This window comes from Chaetodon auriga, chromosome 9 (genome assembly GCF_051107435.1).
Source record: "Chaetodon auriga isolate fChaAug3 chromosome 9, fChaAug3.hap1, whole genome shotgun sequence".
NCBI classification, from domain to species: Eukaryota; Metazoa; Chordata; class Actinopteri; order Chaetodontiformes; family Chaetodontidae; genus Chaetodon; species Chaetodon auriga.
Genome location: NC_135082.1, coordinates 18,127,082 through 18,148,894, shown reverse-complemented (window position 1 = coordinate 18,148,894; position 21,813 = coordinate 18,127,082). Strand labels below are relative to the sequence as shown.

At 42.5% G+C, this 21,813-nt stretch overlaps 3 protein-coding genes across 10 annotated transcripts in view; 2 read left to right on the top strand and 1 right to left on the bottom strand.

Annotated features, from left to right (window-relative positions):
• The window catches only part of dlg3 (discs, large homolog 3 (Drosophila)), a 57,549-nt gene extending 51,016 nt beyond the window's left edge, over positions 1–6,533 (top strand). For 6 of the 8 annotated variants that reach the window (XM_076738862.1, XM_076738861.1, XM_076738868.1 and 3 more), the window contains 7 exons: positions 949–990; positions 1,198–1,248; positions 1,356–1,457; positions 1,546–1,718; positions 2,624–2,733; positions 2,825–2,916; positions 3,309–6,533. In XM_076738862.1, coding sequence (XP_076594977.1) covers positions 949–990; positions 1,198–1,248; positions 1,356–1,457; positions 1,546–1,718; positions 2,624–2,733; positions 2,825–2,916; positions 3,309–3,415 — 677 coding nt within the window. In that variant the 3' untranslated portion in view covers positions 3,416–6,533. Of the gene's footprint in view, positions 1–94; positions 141–948; positions 991–1,197; positions 1,249–1,355; positions 1,458–1,545; positions 1,719–2,623; positions 2,734–2,824; positions 2,917–3,308 lie in introns of all 8 variants that reach the window. The other 2 variants (XM_076738864.1, XM_076738863.1) reach the window with 1 other exon arrangement.
• Positions 6,534–6,831: 298 nt separating this feature from the next.
• Positions 6,832–16,148, bottom strand: tex11 (testis expressed 11). Its single transcript, XM_076738869.1, has 29 exons — positions 16,121–16,148; positions 15,326–15,438; positions 14,895–14,979; positions 14,670–14,749; positions 14,506–14,586; positions 14,302–14,421; positions 13,995–14,075; positions 13,791–13,876; positions 13,652–13,709; positions 13,436–13,531; positions 13,243–13,324; positions 12,741–12,819; positions 12,453–12,604; positions 12,233–12,318; positions 11,723–11,860; positions 11,517–11,619; positions 11,281–11,405; positions 10,679–10,764; positions 10,085–10,138; positions 9,937–9,977; positions 9,750–9,827; positions 9,566–9,636; positions 8,933–9,046; positions 8,638–8,710; positions 8,393–8,542; positions 8,158–8,266; positions 7,917–8,037; positions 7,114–7,281; positions 6,832–6,900 (listed from the first exon to the last, which is right to left on the bottom strand). The coding sequence occupies exons 1-29, from the start codon at positions 16,146–16,148 to the stop codon at positions 6,832–6,834; spliced, it is 2,727 nt and encodes a 908-aa protein (XP_076594984.1).
• A 3,533-nt stretch (positions 16,149–19,681) lies between these two features.
• Positions 19,682–21,813, top strand: part of kdrl (kinase insert domain receptor like) — a 43,909-nt gene continuing 41,777 nt past the window's right edge. The window contains exon 1 of the mRNA XM_076739385.1: positions 19,682–20,071. Within this exon, the coding sequence (XP_076595500.1) occupies positions 20,008–20,071 (64 nt within the window). The 5' untranslated portion in view covers positions 19,682–20,007. The remainder of the gene's footprint in view (positions 20,072–21,813) is intronic.

The window sequence follows — 21,813 nt, the reverse complement described above, 5'->3', positions numbered from 1 at the left end:
TCCTCTCCCTCTCTGCCCCAACTCTCACTAACCTCTTCTTCTTCCTGTCTGCTCTCTTCTCTTGGTTTCTGCTCTCACCTGTCGGGACACCTAGGACTTCCCAGGGTTAAGCGATGACTTTTATGGATCAAAGAGTTTGAGTAAGTGTGTGGTTGCACTGTGTCAAGCAGCTGTCCCCTGAGCTCAGAGAAAAATGCTTTGTCACTGCAGACCCAGCTGGGGCTAAACCACACACATTTAGAGACATACACATACACTCAGACCTATGTGCGTGCTCACACAATACACACACACACACACACACACACACACACACACACACACACACACACACACCCCTACTCATAGATTCACAGTACATATAAAATATGCATTCCCAAGGGAGGGTGAGTAAGCGTTACACTTATTCTGAATGTCTCATGGGGTCTTTACAATAAATGTTTAGCAGAGTTTTGTCAGATAAGGTCACACAGAGCTGGAATATATCTGTCACCAGAGCAGGCCTGGTTGGAAACACTTTTTCCCTCCAGTTCCCCTGAGTCAGCCAGCTCCCGTCGACGCCGTAACGCCTGTATGTTTTCTTTGTCTTTCCCCTGATATGAGATCCACTGCCACAGGCGCAGATCTAGCAATAGGAAACATTGGCGAGGGAATTGCGGGTCATTTGGGATATTGTCACAGGAAACACTTAATTTCCTATTGCTTGAACCTAAAACCACTTCCCTAATATTGTGAGAGCATGGCTGTCGCACCAGAAGAGACTTCTGCTTTCTTTATCCCCCTTTTCTTTAATGGCCTACATGTTGAGAAACAGACAGCTCTTTTTTCCTGAGACTGTTGAGGCAGGTGAAAATCATCTTCACCCACCAGAATTTATTAGATTTGAATGCAACTGTGGCTTTTCTGTTTGTGGACTGATCTGCAGCTCGCTCTCTTGTGCTTTTGCAGAATGCCTGACATCCAACACGAGTGACAGTGAAAGCAGTTCGAGTGAGTCACCTTAATTTCTCGCGGTCTTTCTGGTTTGTTTTACACTGCCCACATAGATGAATAACATGGTAGATGGTACATTAACTTGTGAAATGACTTCTGTAAATTAATATTCCTCTTGGTGTTTTACAGCCAGCATGATTTCAGGGTATTTGTTTAGATGAGATGTAAAATATCTGTTGATGGTTTTGTTTTGTGTCGCTGCAGAGGGACAGGAGGACACAATCCTCTCCTATGAGCCAGTCATTCGACAGGAAAGTGAGTGAATCACATCTCCACAAAGAAAGCCATAAATAGCATCAGTCAGTCTGTGGATTGTATATTTCTACATGTATCCTCACCCGCTGTCTTCGTCTCTAATGCAGTCCACTACACGAGGCCTGTGATCATATTGGGTCCAATGAAGGACAGAGTAAACGATGACCTCATCTCTGAGTTTCCCCACAAGTTTGGCTCCTGCGTACCCCGTGAGTTCATAGCAACGAGCCCATCCAGACAGTACACCAAACATAGCAGCAGCGACAAAAATAAACTTGTTCCATTCCCCCACTGCAGACACGACTCGTCCAAGGCGAGAGAATGAGATGGACGGCCAGGACTACCACTTTGTGGGCTCGCGAGAGCAAATGGAGAAAGACATTCAGGATAATAAATTCATTGAGGCTGGCCAGTTCAACGAGAACCTCTATGGGACGAGCATCTTGTCTGTCAGAACTGTGGCTGAGAGGGTAGGCACAACTTTTAACTTCAATACAACAAAAACATTAAAAAATGATACTCGATACTGGAGCCCAAGAAAGAAAAAAAAGAAAAAAAAAATCCTGGGCACACAAAAGGACGTTTATTTATTTAACACTGTGCTGGTCCAGAAGACGTCACTGAACACACATCAGCCTATTTGTAATAATGCTAATAACAGTGATTGAGGAGCAGCTGATTTTTCTTCCCTGTTGTTGTATCTGTACAGCCTTGGGTTGAAAATCTGATTGCAGATCTGTTTCTGCGCTTGCGACAGTTTCAAGGGAATTTCTTCAAATTTGACACAAACTTTGACTTGGACTCAAGGATGAGCTGAGTATTTTTTGGCAGTCAAAGGTCAAAAGGTCACTGTGACCACAACACATTTTTTGGCCATAACTCATGAATTCATACGCTCATTATGACAAAATTTCACACAAATGTACCATAGGATGAAATTATGACATGATGACTCTTAATATCCAAAAGCTCAAAGGTCAGCTTCACTGTGACATCATCATGTTTCATAAAAACACTTCTCTGGCCCTTTTTTAACACCGCTCAGTAACAGACGGGCAGATTGTGACCATGCTTCACATTCGTTCAGATCCTGAATCGGTGACACTAATCTTGGCATCCGCCTTGAAACTGTGCTGATTGTACTGATCTTCTGTGCTGTCAGGGAGGAGATGTGTGTGAAACATCCATGTTTTACAACTGGTAGCTTCTCTGATACTTTTGATGTCTTAAGGGTAAGCAGAGGCATTGTTAAGGCGCCTGCTTGCCCCGTAACAGGAAACACAGTCCAGCTTTCATGAATATGTGGTTTGCTTGTGTGAAAGAAATCAAAGAGCTGATTGTGTTTTTAACCAGACGTATCTCTTCCTGCCTACAGGGGAAACACTGCATTCTGGATGTTTCTGGGAACGCCATAAAACGACTGCAGCAAGCACAACTTTATCCGATTGCCATCTTTATTAAACCAAAATCCATTGAAGCCCTAATGTAAGTCTGCGCTGTTTTACTCACTGCAGGTTAGACATCAGTGACGATGAGCGAATCCGTGATACTAACCTTTACTACTCGTGTTTTTCAGGGAAATGAATAAGAGGCAGACGTACGAGCAGGCCAATAAAGTCTTTGACAAGGCGGTTAAGCTGGAGCAAGACTTTGGAGAGTATTTCACAGGTTGGTCTCGCTGTCCTTTTGCTTTGGGTGGCTGATAAATGTTTGTAGTTCCCATCGAGCTGGAGCAAATCTTTTTTTAAATTCTAGATTAATCTGTGATGTTATGCTAATATACTGTGAGAAAATGTTCCTAAAGCCCAAAAGTGACGTCTTCAGGTTGTTTGTTTTGTCTGACTGGCAGTCCAAACTCAAAGATCCTCAGTACCGTCTATCACACAAGACAAAGAAAAGAAGCAAAGCCTCCCAGCAGACACGCTGGAACCAGACGTTTAGCACTTGACTTAAAACAGTTATTTGATTATGAAAGTATCTGCAGATTAATCATCTGTTGACGAAGTCGATCTATTGTTTCCACTCAGTGAATATATCTGCCTCTGTGTTCGTGTCTCCAGCTATTGTACAGGGTGACTCACTAGAGGAGATCTACAACAAAATCAAGCTAATCATCGAGGAGCAGTCTGGTCCCTACATCTGGATCCCCTCTTCTGAGAAGCTCTGAGCTCCCTGCCGTCCCCTCTGCATCGGTGCAGAGCTCCCCTCCTGCCTCCCAGAGACCCCACCCGAGCCCACATAGCCCCGCTCCTCACCTCCTTTTTGCAGATATGTTTCATATCAAGTTTTAGTGTCATCATTATGTTACTCTCTAAATGAAAAAGAAGTCTTATCACCATTACTGTGACTGTGCACACCCCTGCATGAGTTTCTCAACAAATCCATTCAAGACTGGAAATGCCATTCCAAAGGAATTTGTCAAATGAAAACAAAAGGGAAAAGGAATAAATCCTTTTGTGAACTGGGACTGACTGAAGATCAGAATGTTTTACAGAGATCTGGAGAGAGGCGTTGGGATTCAAAAAGAAGTTGCAGGGAAACAGAGACAAATAATACCAAGTTGGAACACTTTGTAAATGTTCATCAAATCACATTTAAAAAGACACGCAAGATGAGAAGCGAAGACCAATTAAGGTTTTTTTTTTTTTTCTTTTTTCTAAAAAGACTGGATAAAATTGAGCCCTGCTGATGGTACTGTTCAAGGAGTCATCTCTCTTGTTTATAATGACTGAGGAAATTATTGGAACCTACAAACTGGTGATCTATTTATCACAAACCAGCTTGCTGTTTGGTCGTCTGCCAGTTGTCTGTGCTGCAGCTGATAAAGACATCTCGGGAGGCAGATCAAGAGGAAGAAACGAGTTGTGAATCTCTACATTTATATTATGAAATCACGAGATAAATGATAAAATCCCACTGAGATTTTACTACATATTAAAAGCTACACATTTTACACTTCACTAGAATTGTCAATTTGGAGGGCTGTTAGATTTCATTTTAGTTTTTTTTCTTTCTTTCTTTCTTTCTTTCTTTGTGGGATTTCTTGCTTGTGGTTTTTAGCTGCTCTGTGTAAAGGATGGGGGTAGAGAAGTGTAACTGGGCTCTCTGCAAAACACCAAACTGCCTTACATCAAATACAAATTCTGTTTTGTGACTACCTGTTGTCTGTTAGGGAGGCTGCACGCAATTGACGAGGAAAAGAGAGGAAACATTCTCATCTTTTCTTACTTTTTTGTGTCCTCCAACTGCCAGGGGGCCTGACTTGAGTGCAATAGATAAAACAAAGTCTCACCTCTGTGGGCGCCTTTTCTCCCCCCGTATTTCAACCTTCCTTCCTGTGTAATTAAAGAAGAATTTGGCCATTGGATTCCAATTTGGACAGCCAGAGCCTCCTAACTCATGTTGAGCAGCAGACCACCCTATTACACTCTCTGCCTTCCAAGAGGATTCTCTTCTGATTGAATGGTCACATGGTACTGTCCTATCTGCCGCCATGACGGTGGCCTTAAAACGGGTAGAACAAGACAATAATTGTATTGGATGTCCTAACAATTAAAGAGTCGATATAACCTGTTTTGGATTGTCCCCCTGTCCCCCTACCAAAAATAACACTAAAGTTGGGTTTGATTAAACCTATATACTCTGTGTATCTATAAACGTATGAATTCTTAATGAGTCTGCTGTTGGCAGGTTCTGAACCACTGTGTTGAGCTCTTCGTGTGTCTGGGGTGAGCTAGACCAGCTCAGGAATCTTCACGTACAGATACCATTTCCCCTGCGACCGAGCGGCCACGTTTGGGCGACGACACAGATTTCATAGCCGTCAAATGTGAACAGACGAGTACTCGTAGTGCTGTCGCTTAGTTAAAGGCGATTTTACCTAAACTGTGTAATCAGGCTGTATTATGTGTCTTCTCTTTTTCGTGAGGCGGGGAGTTTGTTCAAGGCCATCGGTGTGGCAACCCTTTGAGTTGGCTGCGTGGCACCACCGGGATTGAAATGACCTGCTCCACCCTCCCATGCAGATCTTGGCACTGTACGTTAACGTGTGCATGTTGAGAGAGCACGTCTGAAGAAGGAGCACTGAGGCTGCTGACGGCGAACGTTCTCGCTTTCCTCCTCAGCTTTTTGACGAGTGCAAAGGGATTTTTTTTTTTTTTCCTCCTCAGAGAGCCAGACCCAACAGGAAGTGGTAACCTAGACCTCTGGGTCCTCTGCTCTCTCCCACCCACAGAGCACCTGTACCTGCAGGCATTTTCTGAACAGGTGTGCCCACCTGCCAGGCACCACTGCTAAACCAGCTGTCATTACCTGTGTCAAAACCAGAGTTCAGGGAATAACCGAAGGGAACAGAGCCATTTATAAACTGCTTGCAGACTGTTTCAAAGGGTGTGGTAGCTGTACAATGTAAATAAGCCCCCAGCAGATCCCCCTCACCTGTGCTTCATGCATGTGTGAATCAAACTGGGACAAACATGTTTTATAGACCACAAATGTCAGGTAAGTAAAGTTTGAGCTACTCTTGAGATATAATTTCCATACAAATGTGCTGTATTGTTGGTATTTCTCTTCAAATGCCTATTGGAAAACTTAACTAGTCAGTTGGGAATTCACTTCCCTCAAGTAGGGCCTGTCTACATGTGATTTCTTGTGGAACGTGTCTGGGTGTATAGATTTAAAAAAAAATATATTGTAAAATAATTAAACAGATGCAGGCAGAAACCTACACAATATCACAGAAACCAGGAGCGTTGATCAATACATCATTAGAAGTTTAGAATTGGTCCTCTCTGGTGTTTAGTTGAAATACAGCTGACTGTTAACGATGTGTGTGGTATTCATACCTCAGTCAGCCATGTCAAAGCCCAAAGAACTTGATTTCATTTTACTCTTTCCATTGAGGTTGTGGTATATAACGAGATGGAACCTGAATGCCTCTGTGTGTGTATAATTGATGAGGGTCTTTGTTCTGATGAGAGAAATGATAACATATATGCTTTTATTTTTTGGGTGGGGGGGTCAGGGTTCTTGTTTGTACTTTTGGGTGATGATGTTTCTGTTATAGCACATCTGTGCAGTAAGTGCTTGCAAACATGAACCCTTTGATTGTACAGTAGTTTCCTTCCTGTCACTGCAGGTGGTACAGCCTATCAGGACACTTGGCCTCATGGTCTTCCCTGTCCTAGTCATGAGGGAACGCAGTCCTGCAACTTTTGTTTGGGTTTTATTTTGGGACTTGACAAGAGTTTATTTGTTTGAAAATAAAATATGTGACTCAGTTATGATTTTGACGTGCTTGTTATTCTGCTTTAAGTGAAAATCATGGAATTATTACAATTATGCTGGTTGTTGTTGGCATTTTAGCCATTATTGACAGGAAATGGGGAGAAAGATCGGAGGAACGAATGTGGTAATCTACTGGAACGCCCCACAGTTAAACAGATTTAAAGCAACAATTTATCAAACTGGAAAATTTGAATGTTTAACCGCAACAGTAATAACATTAAGCTGCAATAAACTGAGTCAACTGAAGTTCACCCTCAGAGCAGGCAGTTAAATGTGGGCTGACCTGGCCTAGTTCGGTTATTCTTCCATGAGGTTCTTCTTGGCTTTGTCCAGCCTGTCCAGGATCTCACTGTACAGACCAGACATCTGTGGGCACACAAGAAACAACGGTATAATTTTGAAAGGTTTTGGCTCTCAATGCTTTTTATATACTTAACACAAGGCCTGTGTGTTTCTTGGTTCAAAGCCCTTTACCACATTTGCCTAACTAGCAGGATAATTCAAACTCTGACCATGTTCCTCTGCTACAACCTCCTCAGTCTGCTTCATCCCCTCCCTTCCTCTCCATCAGCTCTGTACCTGTGTCTCGTAGCTCTCCTGCAGGGATCCCAGGTGGCGGACGAAGCTCATGGCGAGGCCACACCACTTCTCAGCGTCGGGGTACCGAGCCAGGCTGTACAGCAGTATCCCGGTGTTCCAAGCCCGCGTCAGCAACCACAGAGTCTCCATCTCCGGGAAGTCGTCCGGCTGCAGAGAAGAGCGGGATGATGTTCAAAAGGCCGCGTAACGGAGGCCACCTGGGTTAACTCGCTTGAGCCAAGTCATGTAAGTGAAGTATGGAAGGAAATCTGTGTTTTTCGTGGGTAAAGCCTGTGAGTAACTTTCACCCAATCCCGTTCTGCTGCGTGTTAACCTTTACGAACGCTCAGGAGTCTTAAACAGACCGTAAACAAACTCGTCTATCATTTCTGAAGTTTCATTCGTTTTTCACAACACTCTAATCTTGGGCTTTCACTTTGATCCAAAGAATTCCACAGCTTCTCGAGTCATAACTCAATATGAAAGGGGAAATATGCGCTGCCTCTAAAGCAGTGTAATGTCTCAATAATTTGATGCCTCTTTCAGGGCTGCAGCTCACCGGCAGTGTGATGACTTGTACAGCACATTAAAATTCAAATTGGCAGGAAGGGGGTGGTGAATGGAAGCATCTGCTCATTGAAGTGTGGCTGAAAGCCCATTGATAAAAAGAGGCTTCTAGAACAGCAGGCAGGCAAGCATGGAGTGGAAGAGAGGGGGTTAATTATATAGCAGGGAGAAGTTCTCTTGGAGGGAACAGGAGGTGGGAGCCGAGGGATGGCGGCGTGTGATTGGCGCTGACTCACTGCGGCTGCGATGATGGACAGGGCCTCCTCGTAGTAGTCCCACACCTCCTCGAGCACATGGGCCTCCACCTCTGATACGCCACTCGGGAGGGACAGCTTGATCAGGTTGTGAACGCACTTGCTAAGACGGGGACACAAAAGCAGTCACACCACCAGAAACCCTGTTCACCCTAATCAGCACTTTATGGGATTAGACTGTTGATGAAATGTCGAGGGTGGTGCAGTGAAGTGATGGGCATGCCTGCAGCCCTCCAGGTCAGCCTGTGGTTTTTTCTTGTACAGACTGAGAGCGACCCTCAAGGCCTTCTTACACAGCAGAGGGAAGTGGGCTGGAGGCTCCATGGCTAAGGCTACATATGGGGAAGAAAAAAAGATGCCAGCATACTGCAAAATAATAGAATGTGTCTCATTTCTGTGGGCACGTCGGCAGAGATTACACTAAAAATACACCATGGTTTTTTTGGTTTTTTTTTTACCTGCAATGGTTTCTATCACCTTGGTATCAACATTTTCAAGCTCCAACACAGACTCCAGTACTGTCTCAACCTTGGGGTCATTCATCTTAGCACGAGCTTCAAATTCATACAACAGCAGCACTGTGTCTGTTGGGTCCGTTGGGGAATTTCCTGCAAGTATAAGATGAAGATTTTTGTTCTTTAGCTCCACTTTGATTCACGTGACGGCGTGCAAATAAACATGGCTGTTATTCGAATAATGTGACCTGATGCTTTCAGGGTTTTCCCGATCTCCCAGCAGATCTGAATGTGCTCCAGAGCCTGAGTGAGCTCCTCTGTCTGTGAACCAAACAGAAACACTGAACAAGCATTCTGGATGCATCATCGCCATCTAGTGGTCGCTTCCTCCTCAAAGGCAGAGGGATTAAAATGAAACACCTACGCCAGTGCCAGTAATGTGGTTAGTCACCTCTCTTCTCCACTGGTCTTGGTAAATTTCCATCTATGTGGATGAAGAGCGTGCTAAATGTAGGAGATGGGCAGAGGGAGTGGGTGGCACACCTGGACAGAGAGAGGAGACTTCCTGCAGAGCTCCAGAGAGGCGGCAGCAGCCATGAGCAGACATGCCTTCTGGCCTATGAGCAGTGTGCGATCAGGAGGGCACAGCTGGGAGAGCTGCGAGTTCACACAGATGCACAAGCATGTATGACAAAGGAAGTCACGCGGAAAAATGCAGCATTTCTTAGATACTGTATTTCCACGTTGAAGAGAGAAGATCCTCATTCTGCAACCGCAGTTCACCCCAGCTTGTCTGAAACATCTATTCAACATTTAACAGCAGACGCTTCTACCTGTAACACCTGAGCAGGGGTTTAATATTGTTTTAGAAAAATAAACACATCTCTTGGGTGTTCTCAGGCATGAATACATGTACTTAGATCGAGCATGTGCACTCAGTCAACATCTCGTGGAGAAATAAAGGTTAAAAATCCATGAGCAATTACAGGTATTCTAGTTAACATGTTCGAGAGTTTCGGGTAAATATCAGGCTGGGATCAGTGTGATTATTTAACCAACAGAGATATGTTTATTTTTCTAAAGCAATATTAAATCCCTGCTCACGTGTTATTGATCTACACCCACGTATTGCACATATCGATGACTCCACCTGACAAAGCTCATGAGGACACTCACCTGGTAAGAGAGCACCAAGAAATCTCTCATTGTGTCAGGGCAGCTCTCGCACTGCAGAGCTGAGTTCCAAGCTGTAGCAAGGACACACACACACACACATGCACACACAGAAAATGAAGGTGCTGCAAGATTTTAAGTGATCGCATGCCATGTCTGATGGAAGTGACAAGGAGCGAAAGAGTACCAATCTTCCTGAACCAGTTGGCTTCCTCTGTGCGTTGCTCAACAGTCAAGCGAGACTGGTGTGAAACTTTCTGCAGAGCTGCAGTGACGGCAAAGAAAACATTTATGGGTTATGATGCACAACATTTACTGGAGATCAGACATTCCTTTCCAAAATGCAACTGAATCCCTGCTGCAGATGTACTCACCCATCTTCAGGTATGGCAGCAGGACGCCCAGATTCACAGTCCTGCATGTGGCGATGTCAGGTGGTTAATGTAAATCCGTGTTTTGATTTTATTAGTGTTAATAACACTGCAGTATACCACATGATTGGGTACTTTCCCTTCTGCTCACCTCGTCTCGTCAGTCGATTTTTCTATGGTGGAGAGCACAAGTCGAACCAAACACCTAGAAAAAGATGAATGGAGAAACTGGTGTTGACCTCCTTTATTTCACCTACTAACTGTATTATACAGAGACACACTTTCAGTGGAGAAGCAAGGGAATATAGGTCAGTGGATCACAGAGGTGTATGGAAAACTAACAGACTACTCGCTACAATCTCTCAGCACATAAGCCATCTCTACTAAATGTTGCCACTTTATGTGTGAAACTCCACCATCATGCTTTGTTTACACGGTCTAAAACACATGAACACTGAACACTTCAAAATACACTAAGTAAAAATGTGCTATCTGAAATTCAATAGTTGGAATACTGGAAGCAAACTTTGGGGTTATCCAAAAAAAAAAACCTTGTTTTTCGTTCAGGACAGCGAAGTGCGAGGCAGAAACGTTGCCAACAAAGGAGAAGGAAACCAACATGTGACTGAAAAAGCCTCGTCGATAGAACACATTCACGTCCATGTCATTCACAGCCGTGTCTATTATGCTTTCTAAACTTATTTTATATTAAGCTCGTCACGTGTATATTCCAGTTGTCACAGACCTGAGAGCAGTCAGAACCTGAGCTTCGTCTCTGGAGTTTTCACACAAACTCTCCAGTGCCTTCATGGCAGTTTCCTGCTGTTCGTTCTGCCGCAGAGGAACAAACATCCTCATCATCTTTAATACCTCCACCCACCAGTCATATGCATCACAATCACACAGTATACTAAAGATAGGACTCCTACACATTTTCTTTTGTTAAAAAACATTTTCCAGACCTTATAATTTGCTAATAGCTAGTCACTGTCCAGTATGTGTGCTGTTTTTTTTCTTTATATAACTTGTAAGGATCAGAATTAAGTGAAATTCTATTGATTTGCCCATGAATATGAAATGTGTGAAGTAACATGCCCAAACATCTGCTATCATGCTATCCTTCCAGATCCCAAGATCCCAACCCCTCCTGCACAGACATCTGAGTGCACTGACAAGGACACGGTTACTAGCAAGTACCGCTGTTGAGGACTAAACCCAGTCCTATAACATCATAACAATACCATAACCCTGGGAATTGTGAAATTAATTTCACCAGATCAAACTAATTATTTTGCCATATATTCAACAAATGTTACAGCTGATGCGCAGCACTGTACTGAGTCCTACCTCTAAAGCGATCTGAGCAGCCAGACAGAGGAGATTGGAAGCAGCATTCTCAGCCACCAGCACTCTGTCCTCAGCGGTCACAGGACTCTTGGACAGAAGTCCCATCGCGCTCAGCGCCTCTGCAGCTGGTGCAAACAAACAGCCTCATCACAACAGAGAATATGCTGCAATTGCAACACTCCTGCCATGCATGCTTTTACTGTATATTCATCACACAGCTAATGCTTTGTAAATACCTTTCTGCACGTTGTTCTCCTGCACTGCAATCTTGTAAACAGCGAACTGAGTGAAAATGCTGTCAGGATCACTCCTCTCTGCTTCTTTAATTGCTTCTTTGGCCTGACAATAGTTTGTGCGCGTACATATATACACACACATAAACTGTAAAAATGTGGCAGGAACATTTGACATTGTGGCTGGTGACGTAGACAAACTGTCTTACCTTTTCCAGTTGTTTAAGTTTCAGGAAACAGGAGGCCCTGTTCCTCTGCAGCTTGGCTGAGTTGGGCTCTATTTGACCTGCCTTAAAGAAACTCAGGGAGTAGTTATACCACTGAAGAGCCTCAGAATATTTCCTGGCCTGGGAAGAAAGATAGAACATCAAGTTTTTTTTTTAAATCATCTGCATTGTGCCATTCCTAACTATTTAGGGGCAGCTCTAATGCAGGGATCAGTGACTACCACCAGCTCTGAGGCCAATACCTTCTTCAAAGGCAGTGTAGGAGTATTCCTGACATGGGTTTGGGTTTGAAGGAAACCATAGCACCCAGAGCAAACCCACACAAACACAGAGAAAACATGCCAGTCCATAGAGATATGTGGGCCAACAGCAGCCCACCAACCTTACTGCTGTCAGGCAACACTTCTGATCACACGCTGATAACTATACCTGTGCATATACACAATGAAATATCTCCTAAATGAAGCATAAACAAGACTGTGTTTGACAAACCTCAAAGTATTTGGACGCTTTATCCCACAGAATGACATGTAGGCTTGTGAGGGCTTGTGGAGTCAGCTGTTTTCCTGTATAGTGGCCTGTGTGGGTGTAAGAAATACCAGTAAAGAGGCACATCTACAGTGCATTACCTGCATTACCATAAAATTCATCTTACCATTTTAATTAAAATCACTTTGACTTGTTCTACAACTGGAATGCAAAAGCAAAGTACCAGTGATGATACCCTCTGTCTTCTGTTTGCCCAGCAGCTCCTTGCCTCGCTGCAGTAGCAGCTCAATGTGCAAGACAAGAGCAGTTCCCAGGTCAGGGGAGGACTCAAAGTGCTGACACACACGTTTCAAATACTCAAATGCCAGCACTTCTCTAGAAAAATCCAAACAGATCTTATTCAGAGCTGAATCGTATGTGTCTGGGGCAATCTTTCAAAGAAAATGTGTATATGTTCATCTTAAGCTGTATGTGTGTGTGTGTGTCTGATGAATTTCTGCATAGTTTTTACCTGTCTTCAGACATGAGTAGTTTCACTGTGCTCAGACACACTTCAAGAGAGACCTTAGCTTCCAGCATCTCATTGAGTCCTGAAAACATATTTTTATGATCTACTTGTAAACGTGCCTTTAACTCTGCTGAAGTCACCCATAGACACACAGTAACACACAATCCTCTAATGCAGCTCTACTGGCACACCCAACCTGACCTGTAAAAGCCTATGCAGACATAACTGTAGACCGCTGTTCACTGTAGACACCTAAGGCTTAATATGTAACATTTCTGCATTAACTTGTCCAGATCCATGTTGTACCTTTTGTATTATTATTATGCATCTGAAATGACATCCTGTGCTCTTAATCCTTTTGGAACAATTAAAGTCATCCGTGGAGATTTTGAGACATTTCATTCTGAAATCTTGTTCTCTAACCTCTCAGCCACTGACACACCACTGCTGCCTATGTTAATGAAGTTCTGCATAAATAATTGAATGAGGTCGGATAATGACTAACCTGCTCTGATATGGTCGTCTGAGGCCCCACATCTCAGGAGTATTCTGATCTTTAAGGACAGACCAGAGGCGCTCGCACATTCCTGACAAATTGCACACTGCCATTAGCACCTCAGCTTTTTTTTCCCCTTTTGTTAATGCATGCTTAAAACTGCATATGTAAATTACAATGAAAATGATATCTTGTATTCCACCTTGTTGGCTAAGTTGACAGCATGAAGAGCCTTTTCCTGAAACCTCTGACAGTCCCACTCTAAATAAACAGTGGCAAGGAGCCTCAAAACCTTGGCCTGTTGTGAGGGAAATTAAAGACAGTTAAAAAAAAATAATTACCATTTCATTTGTACCCAGTGCTTGTACTAAACTTTGCACTGCACTACCTTATACAATACGTCCTTGTATTGTCTTACCTGGACTCCAGCTCCAGGGGCGTATTTCACATTCATTTTCCCAATGTCGTAGCTTTGCCTGAAAAGGAAAAAGAACAAATCTGCTTCTCACTGCATCGTTTCTCAGCACGTTTCTGTAGAAATTAAACGTTATATTTACCTCAACCACAATGCACTGTCCTCAAACTTTCTCACATTATAAGTGTCTACTCCAAAGTTGTAGCACATAAGGGAGAGATACGCAGTCTGCTTAAAAGAATACATTCACAGTTAACACCCCACACACTTTGAATAGCAATATGTACTGTAAATGTGAAACAACAATATATAGTGTTGCTACAGGGATAACAGAAGGCCTTTTTACATCTTTTGGTAGCCGCAACAGCATGTCTTTACAGCGCTGCATACAGGCCACAGCCTCATGGTTATTCCCTTGACTTAAGGCCTGCAAAAAAGAGACATGAACTTCCTCTTAAATGTCAGCAAACAATATAACATTCCCTATTAGCACAGAATGAGATTTCCCCCTCTCATTGTTTCTCAGTTCACATTTTAGCTGTCTCACACTTCACACTGCAAGTCTGTCAGAATAGCACTTCCTCAGCTGCCAAATATCACAAGAACAAATATTCACATTGAAGGTGTTGAACATCACATGCGCCACAGCTCACCGATTCTGCCTGGCATGACAGGATTCGAAGCAGATCTTTCTCTACATCCCCCTTGGATGAAGAGATGTCAGCTGCTCCATCACCTCTGGACGTTAGTTGGCTATAGAGGGTTTCCAGGCTCTAGGGATATTGTGTGTTGAGTAATTTGTAAAGACACCATATTTCTCTTTGCTCTCTCAGTCTGAGTGTTTTTTTTTTCTTTACCTTGACAGCAAGTCTTAAGAAGTTATCTGCCATCTGGGGATTTTTGCAGTCCAGCCAGGTTTTCCCTGTTTTGCCGGCCATCTGGAAAGATTAGACACTGACAAACAGATCTTGTCCTCCTGAAATGTTGAGCACACACAGAGGGTGCCGACAGTATTTCCTACCAGGATTTGCTTGCGGATGACGCCCTCTGTTGGATTCTCAGGCTCACAGCAGTACATCAGACTGCATGCGACATGGCGCACTGTGAGAATTGGAGAACATTTGAATGTGACGTGACAGACCCAAAGCCTACACTGTGTCAATGTTCCAGATACGTCTGAGTATTTTCAATATCATAATCATCTGTGAAATTACCATGTGAATGAATACTGTAATTAGAAGTGTACCTTTGGCTTTCTGAGTTCTACTTATTGTGGCATCCACATTCTTAGTAACTGCCCAGTTCCAAAGGTGGATGGCACACTCCTCAAGCTGTAATATGAGTAAGAAAAAGAAATACATTTGCATCTTACAAAGTCCGCCAACTTACTGGCCAAATAAAGGTGACATAATGCTATATTTGAAAAACAAAACCTTTGACTTATTACATGACAAATACTGCAGATCTGATGTAAAACTTTAAAACTGGGTTATACTAGTCATGTAAATTATGGTAAAAAGATACTTTTAAGTAACTTAATCTAATTTTTGAAGTAAAAAAAAAAAAAAAAAAAAAAATAGAACAGAAACAAACCTGTTGGATTGTGTAGATGTTGGTTGTTTTTTAATTCACTATTACAGTCAAACTATAGTCAAGCTCTCACACACTTGTATCTACCTGTGGATCCAGTATTTTGGGGAAATCTTCCCGGCCAGAGACTTCAGAGAAGAGTTTCTCTATCACCTCATCATAATCTATTGGCTGTTTCTGCAGTAGGTTTTCTGTGAGGCCTGTGTGTGGTTAAAAGCAGATCAAGACATGTTTACAGGACCTGAACAACACAACAGCAGACACATCATCTACATGAGTGCTCAGTGATGACTGACAGAGTACAGCACATATCACAGTATGGTTTAGGCAGCTACACTGATAGCATCTTTCATTTCACCATGGAAAGGGTAAATCACTTTCCAAAAGCGGAGAAGTTGTAATCAATAGTTGTTTGGTGTTTGTAGTTAATAAATATGTTCAGCAGTTAATTTAAATTCTCACTGACTAGCTAAATTTCCATTTAAATTCTGTTTGTTTCCACTCTTCTTATTTGATTGCGCCCTCTTTGGGTGATTGTGTTTAAAAAAAAAAAAAAAAAAAAAAAAAAAACAATAATAATAATATGGCTATATTCTGATAAAAAAGAATCCACATTTATCCATTTTGGTCATGACTTACGAGGCAAGGTAAGGTCCATACATCAGTCGCCATGCATAAACGAGCTAACCAAGCTACTTAGCTGTACCATTAGCTAATGGCAGCCATGCCTAGTAACGGTTAGAGACCTAGCTAGACCTACGTTGGAAGTTTAGCACCGTTAGCTAACTTTACTACAACTGGAATTTGTAGCCAAAACGGTCTTAAGCCAACACTTGGTATAGTAAATACAAGTTAGAGCACGTGAACAGAATAGTTACTCACACTTCACGGCTGAAACAAACTGCTCCATGTTTTAGGTTTCGCCGCTAAAAATAATCTCACCACAGCGTGATTGACAGCTGTCACAACGGAGTTTGTACGGGGCGAAGACCTTGAAGGTAAGAGAAGCTAGCTAGCTGAATGTGGATTAACGTTAGCTAACATTGACTTTCACAGACGCCTTGTGCCATCATACCTTATTTTTAGACTGTTAATGACATCCACAATGTTGGTTATTTGAGTTAAGTTATGGTTAGCATTAGGTAATAATTTTCTTATCTTAATTTACTGTTAGATAGCATTAAGTGATACTGAAGTATAACCATGGCATATTGATTTTTTTTATTTCCCTTGTGTGAAAACAGGGTTATTTCACATAGGACATTTTGACATGATGAACAAAGCTGTGGCGAATAACCTGAATTATAGATGGACTGCTTTTAATGTCTGTAGCTGCTGGCATGGTGGCACACCCACAGACTGTGGATGGAACAGTGCCACCATTAACTCTGCATCAGCTACACAAAAGAACCAAATTATCAGATGAAGACATATCAATATTGAGATATTTACTCTCTTCAGGATACTAAAGTGTCATGTAATCATGTTTTCAACATATTAGTTGAGGTGCCAAACAAACAGGAGAGGAAAAAAGTTGAACCTGACAGCATCTCTGGCAGAGGAATATCTAGGGTATGGGGACATTTCATGGTTGTGCATGTCTACAGTTACTACATGCACTACATGTGCTCCTCTACTTTTGGAAACCAATACCTCATTTTTATTCAGCCATTACAGGCCCATTTGACAAAAGCAACCACAGTTTGGTGAACATGACTAAACTTGAGACCTTTCTAGTTTTAAAACAGCTGAGTAATCAGAGCAGACATCCGCATGTGTTAAGACAGAGCTCTGTTGTTCTTGAACAGGACATTCACTGGTACCTTAGACGTGATAGCTTTGTCTGCTTAGGTTGAACTTTTGTTTTGTTTTGTTTTTTACGTCAGATAGTTTTACAGTCTTTTACAGAGAGCCTATCTTGAACCATGAGCCAGCTACTTGCATGTCAGATTTGATGCATGATTGGTTTCCGGAAATATTTAGGTTTTCCGACTAGTGCAGACTTCTGTCTATGACCCTGGCCTCAAAAACAGCAATTCATAATCTTGCTGTCTTGTAAGAAATGGTTTTGTTAACATTGTGAACTATAAATCTTTTGTTGCCCACCAGCATTTACTCCATAAAATGATATTCCTTGCTTCCAAAGCTGCTGTATGAAAGGGGTCTGGAGACTGTGGCATTGTTTCCACTCAAGACTGACTACAGGCATTTGATCAACAGGGGAGGCAGTCAGACGCCCTCCACTGCTGAAGAAAGGCTTTAGATCTACTGGTTCATTTACCAAGAAGAACTTTGTGGTTGAGGCAAAGGGAAGAGTGCATGCTGTGTGTATAGGACCAGTTAGTCCCCCATAGTGTGTTTTGAACACCAGATTCTAAAATAAAACACTTTAAATCCACCCCGCTCAGCAAGCACTTCCAGCAATTGTTCATCAGGAGACTTATCTGCTGCCCTCTTGGCCCGATGGGAATGTCTCCTTTACTGAAGACTTCCATGTGAAGACACGCTAAGAAAATTGGTGTCGTAGACAAGGCAGTTAAATGAAAACCTCTAGTATGTATTTAGCGAGCTACTATCTTTCTCCTCAAATGTACAGTATTAGCTTCTAGCATATCATCTTTACCAAAGTGTCACCATTTGTACTCGATGGCCATGTCTTGAAGCCATTTCCTTGAGATGATCTTGTCAGTGTCATAAAAATGATTTTATTTGTATAGCACTTTTCAAGCTTGGAGCGCATAGACCTTTCCATAGACAGCATAAAATAAACAACAATCACAAATACATAATGCGATCAAAAACAATAGGTCTCCAGCAGGGAGCATTGCTGTTTGGACCCCCATAAGAAAAATACAAGTTGTCAGGTGAAACGACAAGTCTGTAAAAATATAACCCAGTAGATTTAAGAGGCCTTTTTGGACATTATAAGGAGTACAGAGTTCACAGTCTGCCATTTCATGCCATGTTCATTCCCCAATCTACCAAATGAGAGCGTGAATTTACTGTTGCTTCACCACCATTTTGTAAGAGTGGAAGTCAACAGTCTCATTCAGAAACGTTACCCAGCAGCCTATGAGCCTATAATGTGCCCTTTTTTGGACTAAATCATGCAGAAGAGAGCCAACATTTTGCGTATGCGCCTTCTAGCCAACCACATGTGGACATTGCTTTGTGATTTCCTTGAGAGATTTCATGAAAAAAAAACATGCAATTACACTATGCTGTAAACAGTGAGCTAAACTACTGGTAGTGTGTAGGAAATCTTTGAATTCTTGAGCTGTGACTATGGTCTCAGAATCCCACAAAGCAAGAGGACTCCCACGACTGGGATGTTTGAACGGTTTCCCATGTTCTCATGTGCCATTTCCCTGTTTTGCTACTACAGGGATGAGACAGAGATGCTCATCGCGCTGCACCGCTTGTGCCGTGCCTCACCCAGGACACCCCACCACTCAGTTCCCAAGATGGTGGCTGTCAAGTCCTGACGTGGGCGGAAAGGTGAGGGCAGGATGTTCTTATTTACAGTGCCTGCTACTGTGACCTGCAGCAGCAGAGTAATTGTTGTGGTGATAAAAGAAAACAGTCTGCAGCACATCCACACACTGCAGGGTACTGCTGGACAAAAGAGGAGTATTTACATTGATATAAAAAGCAGCGTGTCCTGTTTCTGGAGTTAAAAATGAATCCAGCAAATATTTATTCTAAGCACTCGGACAGATAGATTCCTTCTGATATCACAATGATTGTTTACGTTTGATTTGTTTTCCTCATGAGACGAGATAACCGCTGTTACCTTTAACCTCAGTTGCACAGTAGGTTGATTATATCAAAGGCAGCGTTACATGCAAATGTCAATTTAATGATCTGCTTTATCCTTTAACTTCAAGCTGGTATTTAGAAACACTCTGACCTAAGATCAATAAGGTGACACTGATATTATGCTGTGATTGAAGCTGTGATAAATTGCATGCAGGTTCATTTCAATTTCTTTTAGAGTTTTCCACCAGAAATGAATATAATTACTGTGATTTGTACTCCATATTTTCATGTTCAGTTGTATCACTATTACATCTGTGTACCATTTCTAGGAATTACGCATCATGTTGGTGCGCAGGATTATCATAGATATGCCTTATCGTTATTTATCATAAGAGATGTCCTCCTCGGTAGCCTAAAGAAGGGAGTTTGCCCCCCCTCTCAAAAAAGGAGTGACGTTGCGTCCTCCCTCTGTGTCTCCATAAAACGTGCCTCACGCATGGACCGTGATGCACAGAGGAGGCGAAAGGGAGGAGAAATTGTTCAAGGCGCGCACAAACGGCAGGAGCTAATTGATCTTGCTTTTGTGAGCTACACCACACTCCAGCTAGACACTGATCCACCGCTCACTCAGCGTTTACCCGTTAGGTTTATTTCATCCAACTTTTTTTTTTTTTTTTTTTTTTTGGCTCGAGAGCACCTGCCCCGAGGATACAGCGGTCCATCCGTCTCCTCATTGCCGGATCGGGAGTTGGACGAGCCAGCTGCGCAGGAGAGCTCCCCTGCGAAACGCGTCATGGGATACGGGAGAATCATTGCCGCTCTGTGCACGTACACCTGAGGGGGTTTTTTGTGGCTTTACAGCGCCGTTTGTCAAAGAAAAATAGCCTTGATTGATTTACTCGCTTTGCCGAAGAAACTTTTGTCAGTCACCCGGAATTACAAGCCTCTGTGAGGGACTGTACCGCTTTATTCCTGACACACGGTTCGGATCTCGGTGAAGAGTTGGCAGGATGGTCTCATCCGACTGCTTCAAGCTGGTGGTTGTAATCTTGTGTTGCTCGTCGCTCACAAATGGTAAGAAATCAGTCGTGCTCGTACAGATCCATTATTTACTTGTAGTAGAGTTTTATGCATGAAAGCACTTTTAACGCCGCACAGTTTGACTCGTTTCAATGAATGACTGAGTGCACGTTGTTTTTATAGACATTTGACATAAATAACTGTTTGTTAATAGAGGAAATAAAAAGAGTGCCTTCCTTTTCTTCTTCATAGTAATTATAATAATAATACTAATAATAACAATAATCTTTTTCTTCCTATTTTTAATTGAGCTGTAACCATCAGTCGATTTTTTTGGCCAGTTTTTCTTTTATCTTAACTTTTGTGCAACATTTTTTATTACACATGGATATGACAATTTGCATGTTCGAGAAAAATATTGTGTCAACAGTGAAAGGCTGTCAATGGACCTGCAATTCTTACTCGTGCCACTAGAGGTAGCCTTGTCCCGCTGTACTTGGCTGCTTATTAACAAGTAAATAAAATGTGTTGACCCTGACTGGTAATTGAAACAGATGGGCACACTTTATGTTTGAATATATGGCTGGTTTTAACGATGAAGCTCTCATTTGGCTGTTTTGGATTAGCTTTCTTGGATATTCTAAGGATACTGCAAGTCACCCTGTTGTTATGTATTTTGAAAAATTTTATTCCAGCAATTGTTATCTGTGAGTGAACAGGATTAAACATTTTGGGAAGAGAGTGCATGTTTCTTCTGACAGACAATCAGCTCCATTGTCTCAGTGTCACTCCACAAAAACAAGATAGAGTCTAAAAGGTGGATGTTCCTCCACCTTGTGTCACTGTGATACACAGTAAGTCCTTCCTTACCATTTCCAAATAAATAGCCCATCCAAACAAAGGAAATACTGTTCACGTTGAACCCCCCCCCCCCCCCCCCCCCCACACACACACACACACACCACCACCACTACAGGCATACTCGTACACACTTTCAGCCTATGAAGCTTTGTCTGTGATGTTTTTAAGTAGATTTCCTTCACTGTCCACACACAAAGCGTGGGAAAGACACAAGGAGGAAGCGGACGTAGGGGCAAGAGGCAGCCTGGAATTGTTCTGGCTAGTAAAGGTCACGGAAATGTGACACGCTACCTGAGCAAAGATTCCTTCCCGGAGCTCCTTGTGCTCATATTGAACTATGTCAAAATCCAACCACGAGACAATGGCAGGGAGAAAAGGAGGGTATTGTTTCTGCATCGGAGCCACAGGCTGGTAGAGCCATTAGTTAGTGATACTACTTATTCTGAGGTGAATGGTAAATAAAGCACAGGGGTGTACAGACACAATGAATTCATGCAAAACCACCAAAATTAAGATTCACGTTACATCCTCAGTGATGGTGCAGTGTCATGAAATTGAAGTTGTGTTCATTTAGTGACACATTTCTTTTTCTTTCTCCACATTTTTGCCATAATTTTCTCAGTGATTGAGACATAAACACTGTCTAAAAGTCTGAATTATTTGGTAACTTGGCACAGGTGAAGTGCGTTGATTTGTGACCTTTTGATACTGATTTAAATGAAGCATAATGGCTTACACTGAGGGAGCCTTCTCACAACTCTCTGATTGCATTTCTGATTTATTTCACTCAGCCTGTGCAATTGTCAATGACTTTAAGCCTTCTCCATATCACGCGGGTTGTTAAGCATGCAGTAATATTGAGTCAGTGAACTGTGTCTGTAAATTTTATAGGTTTCATACTCTGGTCGTTTCTTGTGTTGTAAAATTTAATTTGT

Excerpts from the sequence above, each read along its gene's own strand:
- tex11 (XM_076738869.1), bottom strand. The coding sequence starts at position 16,148 with ATGGAGCAGTTTGTTTCAGCCGTGAAGT. Across the intron at positions 13,325-13,435 it reads CTGTCAACTTAGCCAACAAG|GAATGTGCGAGCGCCTCTGG; the intron begins GTGGAATACAAG and ends GCAATTTGTCAG. Across the intron at positions 12,820-13,242 it reads AGACGACCATATCAGAGCAG|GACTCAATGAGATGCTGGAA; the intron begins GTTAGTCATTAT and ends ATATGTTTTCAG.